The 9,720-nt window shown below is 50.5% G+C and overlaps 1 protein-coding gene and 1 long non-coding RNA gene across 4 annotated transcripts in view; one reads left to right on the forward strand and one right to left on the reverse strand.

Annotated features, from left to right (window-relative positions):
• Window positions 1-7,545, reverse strand: part of ARHGEF7 (Rho guanine nucleotide exchange factor 7) — a 123,152-nt gene extending 115,607 nt beyond the window's left edge. For 2 of the 3 annotated variants that reach the window (XM_061377752.1, XM_061377754.1), the window contains exon 1: window positions 7,202-7,545. In XM_061377752.1, the coding sequence (XP_061233736.1) occupies window positions 7,202-7,366 (165 nt within the window). In that variant the 5' untranslated portion in view covers window positions 7,367-7,545. The remainder of the gene's footprint in view (window positions 1-7,201) is intronic. The other variant, XM_061377753.1, reaches the window with a different exon arrangement.
• LOC133225419 (uncharacterized) lies at window positions 6,335-9,720 on the forward strand. The gene is made up of 2 exons (XR_009729148.1): window positions 6,335-6,818; window positions 8,807-9,720. It is a non-coding gene; the product is annotated as an uncharacterized LOC133225419 (long non-coding RNA).

A 9,720-nucleotide genomic window follows, 5' to 3' on the forward strand; every position in this document is an offset into this window, starting at 1 on the left:
TTTTACTGCTCTTCCCCCCCTGTCTCTGGGTGAAAATATTCCATTACTATGAAGGCCCTACAGTGGGGTCCCTCTCCTGGGCCATCTGCCAACATCATCCAACAGCACTTGCTGCAGAGCAGGAAAATAGAGACATGAACAAAATGCTCTTAGACCTAAGCAGCATTTTGCAGTTTGAGGGGACCCTGCTCACCAGGTGCCAGAAGTCTGTGGTGAGGAGGGGCACAAGAACTTCTTACAGATGAGGCTGGCCACCCCTTCTCAAACCTGCAGTGCCAGTGGCAGGTGATGACAGCAACCCTTTCGTACAGAGACGCGGAAAGAGGGTGATGTCAGGGTGAGCACAGGAGTGTCACACTGGGTGAGTATCAGCGAGTAAATCTCAGCCAGCCAAGGTGCAAGACTGACGCTGCTGCCATGCTGCCAGCTCACAATATTTCTGCAAGCTCTGTCATGCTTGAAATGTTTTCAGGTTCAGCTCTTCAAATCACAGCAAGAGTGTAGGGACCAATTAAGACCGTTATTCAAGAAAGATGTATGTTGGATTCCTCTCAGTGTTTCAAAGCCAGATTTTATTTACATATATGTGTGTATATATATATGCACAAATACTTCCATAAACATATATAATTTGTAAACTTCAGTTTTAAAGCCAGACTTCCAGTTTTTCTAAGGCTTGAACTGAAAACTTAAACATTTTCATCTGGACAATGTGGTGCCCTCAGCCACTAACACACAGTAGTAACCAGAGGGAGCATGCTAGTGACATCCCCACTGTTTTTCCTTTTCCCACAGATGCACAGCGTTCAGTGGATGGTCTAGATAGCAGTAGGGCACGTGAGGGTTAAGGAATTGTGCTTTCTGTTGTCCATATTATGCACAGACATAGAAAGAATTTATCTAGAAATTGTGAAAAGGACATTAATTAGATAAGACCATCAAAATTACATTATCTTTATGTATTTTCTTACAAAAACAATTTAATCACCAACAGTTTCCTTAACTGCTCCCTTTTCTCAGGAGCTGGCATGCCCTTCCTAAATACAGTCTAGACCCTTACGCATTAACAGCGCCTGATTTTCAAGGAAAAAGCAAACACAAGTCCTCTGCTTCCTCAGCACACACAGGCAGACTGTTTCTCTGGCTAGCACCCCAGTCACCCAAATTACAGAGCCAGTGCATAGATGGGAAGAACACAGGCATCCTCCTTCAGAGCATCCTGCACCCCTGCTCTCACAAGGCAATAGGAGTAACACAGTAAATGACAATGTGGCCAATGACAACTCCATAACAGGACTGAATGGCCCCGTAAGAAGCTCACAGTAATGCTTATGAGAACAGCATGTATTCAGGAAAAGGGCACTCGTCGCCTGGGGTAACTTTCTCCTGGTGCTTGGCTCACCCTTGCAGTGCTTCCACCCTGGAGCAACAGCATCCGCACACATGCCAGCACTCCCCAAGCATGCAGGCACAGCAGGCACAGCTGCCTAGCATGGATTATTCCTGCCAGAAGCATAATAATCTCCTTGGGAGGCTCTATGTAAGGACTGTTGCTGGGGGGACAGACCATATGCACATTAAAATGCAGGTTTTGCTTCCTGCCTCCCAGGTCTACTCCTACAATGACCTGCTGCTGCTTCTGCAATCTCAGCTTCTGCAATACCTTCCCAGCAGATTTCAGTAAGTGACAGCAGGACAGTCCTTTGGTTCAGCCAGGCAGACCCTGACAGCCTCACCGGGGCTGCAAGGGCAGAAATATCCTGCCAGAAGAATTTCCCAAATTCAGATTGCTCAGGGCAACCAGCACCTGGCAACTGCTACCTTAGGAGTAACCTCTGTACTGCTGATGGGATGCTCACCACGGTTCCTGAGCTCTGCCTGGACTCCACAATCAGTTCACAGCCCACGTGGTGCCTCCTGAAAAGGTACTGGGCTATAAAAAACGTTACTTGTTAATAACCCTGGTTCCCAAACACCTTCCCTTTCTTCTTCCTTTGCAACACTTGAAATATCAAATTCAGGTCACACCTTGTCGCAGCAGGACAGAGGTAGTTGGCCCTGATACATCCGTGTGAAATCAGAAGGAAGTGAACATGACTCTTGCTTTGCCAGAGCTGTAGCTGCAGGCACCCATCATGAGGACAAGGATGGTGAGACGGCTGCCAAAAGTGGCAATTTGAGCCCTTCTTTTGGGTCCTCTGACTCTCCTCCAGTGCTTGCACTCATACACAACAATTCATTTGCTTTGTGAGTCGTGAAGAGTTAATTTCTGCCTAAACTACAATTCAGAACAGCTCACTTAGCCAGAGACCTCCATCACTAAAGAGCAAATTATACTACTACTGGAGGTTTAGTCCAGAGAAGACTGAAAGGAGATGTCATTAATGGATAAAAAGATCTCAAAAACGAGTGCCAGGAGGATGGTGCCAGACTCTTCAGTGATGCCCAGCGAGAGGATGAGAAGGAATGGCCATTAACTAAAACACAAGAAGTTTCACCTCAACATGAGGAATAACTTCTGTACATTGAGGATGACAGAGCACTGGAACAGGCCACTCAGGGAGGTTGTGGAGTCTCCCTCTCTGGAGACATTCAAATCGCACCTGGTCACATTCCTGTGTAATCTGCTCTAGGTGGTCCTGCCCTGGCAGGGGGCTGGACTAGATGATCTCCAGAGGTCACTTCCAACCCTAATCATTCTGTATTTATAAAAAGATCCTAATCCTTGCTGCCATCAGTCCTGATCCTATCCCAATTAATAACCAAATTAATGTAACACTGATGCCCAGTCCACCACAGGGAGAATGAGTTTTCCTTCCAGCCGTGAACAAGAGTGGTGTATTTATGTTCCCGGGGTTAGCCCCATGCCACTCCTCTCATGCCTTGGTGATGCAGGCGAGCAAGAGGAACCAGCTTCATTTTGAATCAGCTTCCTATGCCCAGCAGAGCAGCGTTGGGGTTGTCCAATCCTACACTTGGTGCAACAGGGGCTGGGGATGGTCTGTGTGACAGAGGGGGGCCAGGGTGTGCACAACTCAGCATGCTTCGCCATCCCCTAGCTTCAAAGCACTGAACCAGATGCTCTCATCCCCTCCAGGAGCCTCTAATGGGAGTGGGGGGGGGGGTGCCAAATGGCTGCTGCATCACATTCCCCCTTATGTCCTCCCTATTCTCCCTGAACGGAACAAAGCTGTCCTCAAAGTGATGCTTTCTGTCGAACAGCTGACCAAAACTGAAAGTACAAACAAAATTTAATGGAGCGTGAAGCCTCATATGACAAGGAAAATTCCCGCTCCAGTTCTCATCTCTGTTTACAACGTCAAAAGTGGGTCAAATTGGTCTGCAATGGAGGAATCAGTTTGGAAAATTATCTCAGGGAGGAAAAAGCATCTAGCTGGTAGACAACTGCACTGCAATGCTTCCACAGGGATCCTTCCCCCTGCCATCAAAATAACTCAGTCTTACAGCGCAGGGTGGAAATCCTGTGTAACTCGAAACCACAGCTTTTCATTCAAATGACCTGAATTCGGTAATTCCATATATTTTAGAGCAGGTAAGTCGACTAGTGTCCTCCAGTACAGATCTCTGAACTTTAAAACAATTAAGACCTCACTTGATTTGGTCAGGGTGGGGGAAGCTGTTGGGGGGTTTGTTAGTTTTGTTGGTTTGTGTTATTTTTGTCTTAAATAACTTCCCCCCTTTTGTTCCTTTGCCATGTTCGGGACAAGGTTATTGAGCTGCATCACACTGCCTAACCCAACTATTCTGTTTTATCCCATCATGGTCTCTCACAGCATGCAAAGGAATCATTACGACATTAAATGGGAGCCCAGAAATGAGAGAAACAGGCTGTAGTATTTTCATTTCAAGTATTAGGAAACTGCTGAATTTAATATCTGTCCTTTGCTGTTGTTCAGGATAGATGCCAGGAACTTTTGGCTAAATTTGCATTACAATCAAGAAGCTCTGTACATTACTGTGTACAAGGATGGTATACAAATACACAGCAATCTAACGGAAGAACATACCAACCAGCCTCAGAACCCACTAATTTGTTGTATCGACTTAAGAAAAATCTGTTGTTTGACCTTCAAGTGCTCAATTCCTTTTACGATCACACAACATTTATTTATTAAGACTCTTCTGCTAAGTACTCTCAGGGTATCCAAAAGCTTTAAAAAGCACAAAATGCTAAAAAAAGATGCATTATTGCATTGCTGCACATATTGAATCCTCTTCCTAAACAGTTTTTGAAAGGAAGAAATGCATTTATAGCATTTTTTAGAAAACATCTTAACAAGAACCAAACTGATAAACACTCTTATTTATAACTTGAATCTTTATGCTCTTTGGTTTTAGTTACTATTTTGTATTTACACAAAAAATGAGCTCTGTAAGTCTCCAAAGTGTCTGCTGATGTCAGATATTTTTAGAAAGTTACGATTTCGAATTATTTTAAGAGCTGAATCTGTGGGACAAACCTTGTATCTTTAGGCTCCAAATATGTCCAGTTTGAACTTGTGGCTTTCAGGAATTCCATTCAGGAATAAAAAGGCTCACATTTAAAATGCACTCAGTATTAAAAAAAAATAATGACATAATGAATAGCAGTAGGAAAAATGACTTTGAAAAAAATAAAATACAAGGAAGGATGTAAATTTTGTATGTATTTATTAGCAAACGAAAGAAAAAATATCATGGAAATAGCTCAGACTTGTAACAGTGGCTGAGAGCGTGCAGTAAGTATCTGGTATATACTCTGAGTCTATAGGAAAAGAATATTCACAAAGTTGGATGGGAAGATGAGTTCATGAGTCTCCCTGGTGTGTCTATGAATTAGAAAGTGCAATGCGAAAGACACAAAAATAAGTGCAGTTCTCCTCACAAAAGTGCCCCTGAAAATAAACAAACAAATAAATAAATAATAAATAAAGGGTTATTTCTCCCCAGACTTTCACCAAGCCGAAGCCGGAGGGACCTCCGTCAGCCGCTCATCCAGCACCGTGCTCCGGGAGGTGGGGGCTGCGAAGCACCGCCGTTCCTCCTCCTGCCCTGGCTGCCGTCCCAGCCGCACACCACTCGCTGCAAACCTCGCGCCTCACACACACCACTGGGTCCACGATAAACCCCCCCAACAGCTCCCGGCGTGCCAGGATGGTGGTGGGGCTGGTTGCTGCTGGGAGTTTGGTGAGCTCAGCCCTTCTGCTAAACCCCCCTCTGGGTGTGGGTACTGTGAGGGGAACCTCCTGCCCAAACTTCAGAGGGATTCACACCTCTGATGTGAAAAGGGAGCCTCGTTCACGCTGAGCTGTTCCTAGTTATACCACACAGAGAAAGATCACGTTAAGTCGGGAAATGCTGCTCTAACACTCACTTCTTACTTATTTTGTTGCTCAGTAGAGCCTGTTTCACAAATTGAGTTCAGGACCCCACCTGACTAGGCTTGACGTCTGCACAAGGGGAAAGACCTTTTCTGCCCAGAAGCTCAGGACCCAGAAACGTTTTGGAGAGGTGCTCAGAGAGGATGCCTGGAGCAGCACAGTGGGATGGGCTGCCAAGACCCTCCTTGGGCTCCGTGCCAGCAGGCAAGAGAGCCTGGTGGCAAGGAGGGACAGGCAGAGCTTGGCCAAGCAGGTGGGCAACCAAGCCGGGGCTCCCCATGCTGAGAGGTCCCTGCCCTCAGCCCCACATCACCCCCATGTAACCCTGAACGGCAGAGCAGGACATTTACCCGCTCTATAGCTGCAGTTTACAGCCCAGCACACTGGACAGAAGTTTGCACTTCTCATACCATGACCACAAAGCCACAGCACCTCAGGAGTGGACACATCCCCTTTGGCTCTATTGCCCAAGTAGCCACTCTGGGGAAGATGGTAGTGAGGAAAGCTGGTGTCAGCGACAGCAGCTTCAGCCATCCCAGATAGCTCCACTGGCTACCATGATGAACCCCGAGTTACCCACACTTGCACCACTGACAACGCATCGTCCCCACTCTCATCACTTCCATCACCCATCAACAACACCACGGGCTCCTGCAGGGTTTCCATATCCCCATGCTACCTCCTGATTTGCTTGTGAATTTAGAGGAGCAGGACTGACCTAATGCATCTACAGAGCAGGACTCCAGCCCAGAGCCAGGACCTCCACACTACGGTACAACACAAGCAACAAACCCAGTTGGTGGCAGACTTAAGAACGGAGACAGCCTAGTCCAGCACCCCACTGAGCTCAAGGCACTGGCCTTCAACTTTGTGGGTCAGCGGACTGCTTGAAAAAGAGCCACAGAAGGTAACAAAAGCCCATTGTCAGCAGGCTCCAGCGCACGGAGTGTCTGCCAGCCGCAAAAGGTGAAACGTATGGTGTTATTTTCAAGCGAGGAGTTTTCCTATCAGCATGGCAGATGACCTTCACCAGCCTTCTCTTCCTCACCTCATCCCGGCTTACAAGGAAAGTTTTTCCACTATGTGGGTCACTACACGTATTGTGTTGTTGAGCACCAGGTGCGACAACAGTGCTGTCCCAAGTCTCGAGGCACACCACAAACCTCCCCTCCAGCCGAGCTGAGATAGGAATTACGTGCGCACACGGAGCACACAAAAGTTACCTGACACAGTACACTTCCCCCAAACACAACACAGAATGGAGCTGTAACGCGCTTTTTCAACCCGAGAAGAACGAGGTTTGTTTTCTTTCCCACAGGCTGCCAAGTGGTAAAAGACCCACATAACGCTAAAGCCGCCTTCAAGAAAACTAAGCGTCAAACGTTAAAATGTCCTTCAGAGGCTGGAAGGGATGAGCTGAATCACCCCACGAGCCAGGTGAGGCACCAGCTATGCCAGCAGTTCCAGGGATAAGTTCGCAGCCGGCGCGTGACGCGCCAGAAAAGATCCATAACCCCCCAAAACACAAGAACGCTTTTCCCATGCACATCCAGCACTTCGCTCTGGAGAGCGGACCATTCTTCTGTGTGAAACACTTGCGAGCCCGTGGCCCTCAAGGGGAAGCCCTCTTCCTCCGACCACCCCCGGGGCGATACCGGGGCTTACCCCCCCAACCCCATCCCGCCCTTCACACCCCCCCCCGGGCCTGCGGGACCCCTGTTCCTCCCGCACGGGCTGAGGCGGCGCGGGGGGCCCGTCGGCGGGTGCGGCGGGCCCGGCTGCACAAAGGGCGGCGGGGCCGGGGGGAACCGGGCACTTACTTTGTCTATGGTGCCCGGGAGGAGACGGTCGAGCAGGCGGCAGAGCACCACCCCGTCCTTCAGGGAGGACTGAAGGAAGCCCTCGGGGTCGGAGATGGTCTTTTTGGGCGACTCCAGCACGCCCAGGGCGATCAGCCACGTAACGGTCTGCTCCGCCGAATTCATGGCGATGGCGGCGGGGCGGGGGTCGCGGCCCCCCGCGCCTCCCCTCGCGTGGGTTTTGTGTGTCCCCGGGCGGGGGCTTCAGGCGGAGGCCGGCACCGCCCCCATGTGAATGCAGATGACGACGCCCCGGCCCCGCCGCCGCCACAGACACATGCAGCTGCAGCAGTGCCGCCTCCTCCCCGCCCCCCCCTCCCGCTCCCGCCGCCGCCGCCGCCGCCGCCGCCGCCCCATGACATCACTGGCAGTGGCGGCAGCCGGCCCCTCCGCGCGGGGGCAGCGCGCCCGCGGACAGCCGCGCGCCACTCCGCACCCTCAACCGCAAAGACCCGCGCGCCCCCCGTGGGGCGGGCGGCGGCTGCCCCCTAGCGGCAGGACGGCGCCTCCGCGGGCGCGCAGCGGGATAGGTACGAGTCCTGTGAGGAGCGGCCGGGGGACCTGGTGGGGTGAGTCTGGAGGGAAGGAGGCTCAGGGGGGACCTTATCGCTCTGCAACTACCGGAAAGGAGGACGGAGTGAGGTGGGAGTTGGGCTCTTCTTCCAAGCGTCAAGAGACAGGACAAGAGGTAACAACCTTAAGCTGTGCAGGGGAGGTTTAGACTGGATATTAGGAACAATTTCTTCACACGAGGGTGCTCAGCCATTGGATCAGGCTGCCCAGGGAAGTGGTGGAATCAGCATCCCTGGAAGTGTTCAAAACCCGTGCAGATGAGGCCCTGAGTGACATGGTTTAGTGGTGGACTTGACAGTGCTGGGTTAACAGTTGGACCTGATGATGATCTTAAAGGTCTTTTCCAACCTAACTGGTTCTGTGATTCTGTTCTAAGGAGCAGCCAGTTACTGACGGCCGTGGTCATCCTGGGGGACTGGAAGCTGGGGGGGGGGGGGAAGTTGGGAGGCACTGGCCACGAGCTCTTAGCCTGCCTGGTCCCATCAACCCAGTCTGGGCCATTGTGCACAGGTCTGTGTGTGGGGAAGCCTGTTAGGCAGCCTGGGCCCCAGCAGCTGATCGCTGGCTGGCCCCAGCACACAGCGTCCCTGTCACCATGCCCATAGCTCAGCTATGCCTCCCCAGGGCTCCTTGCATGGGCTATGGCACTGGCTGGGGAGCTGGTGTGAAGGCCTGGGAAGGCTGACCTGAAACAGCAGTGAAAGCATTCCTGGGGTTTTTATTCTGGAAAAAACCTGTTCCTGAATGCTCTGCAGGGACAGCACCCTGCATGTAGCCAGTGGTTTTTTATTAAGGCCTGTGTGGGCTCCTCAGGGCCACACTGTTGCCACCAGACTCCCCAGTGCTGGAAAGGCAAAGTCACCATGGCCCGTGCTCTCCCCCTTACCTTCACACCCCAGCTGAACCTCTCAAGGGGCAAACCTACTTCTCAAGGCAATATTAGAAGGACTGTTGCACACCCTCATCATTTCCTCTCTGTGGTTCTGCTTCCAGGCTGGCTCACCATGACCACCACTGCCACTGCAGCTCCTAAGCAGGGTTCTCCTGGTCCAGAGTAACCTCCTGAACCACAGGCTGGCCCACACACTCCACAGAAAGACTTGAGGTGCATTTGGATTTCAGATAATCCAACCCCAATGTTGAACCTCTTTCTAATCCATAATGGAAGCGGTTTTCTTCAACTCTGATACCTGAGGTGTGACAACTCTTTCAAAATTTGCTGGCCTTACCCATTTGAAAGTTTGCCTTTTGCTGCTTCCAGATATATTTGGAGCAGCAGCTTCCTACCTGACTGCTGGTTAGCTGTGAAGAACACAAACACGGCTGGGTTTTCCCATGAGAAAGCCATGTGGACGGCCTGCCTGGAGACCTCTGAAAGAAGCTTGCTGCAGGTGGAGGAACTGTTTCCAAAGCTTTAGAGGAAAAGAGTGAAAGTTCCCAGAAGATTCAGGAGCATGCCAATCCCTTCCTGGCTTCCTTCCTTGTCAGACTTTCCCCTACAAGGTGTTTAGTGCAAACCACACGAACTCTGCACCAGTCCCTTGATTTATCCTTTTCTCTCGTGTGCTCAGTGCAGGGCATGGCATCACAGAATGGTTTGGGTTGGAAAGGACTCTAAAGACCATCTAGTTCCAAATCCCCTGCCACAGGCAGGGACACCTTCCGTTAGACCAGGTCGCACGAAGCATTGTCCAACCTGGCCTTGGCCACTGCCAGGGATGGGTTTATACCAGAAATTAGTAGGACAGACAGATATTTTGCATATACACCATCCAGAAAATGGAGCCCATGCTGTGGTGGGAGTGTTGGAGTCGTGCAAACAATGAAGCATGTAACTATTGCAAGTCTGCCCTTTTTCTTCTCCTTTATTTCATAATTAAAGCTGTTCTGATTCTCTTCTGTCCTGA

This window comes from Neopsephotus bourkii, unplaced genomic scaffold (genome assembly GCF_033783945.1).
Source record: "Neopsephotus bourkii isolate Nb327-2 ecotype Australia unplaced genomic scaffold, CSIRO-AGI_Nbou_v1 NB_1760, whole genome shotgun sequence".
NCBI classification, from domain to species: Eukaryota; Metazoa; Chordata; class Aves; order Psittaciformes; family Psittacidae; genus Neopsephotus; species Neopsephotus bourkii.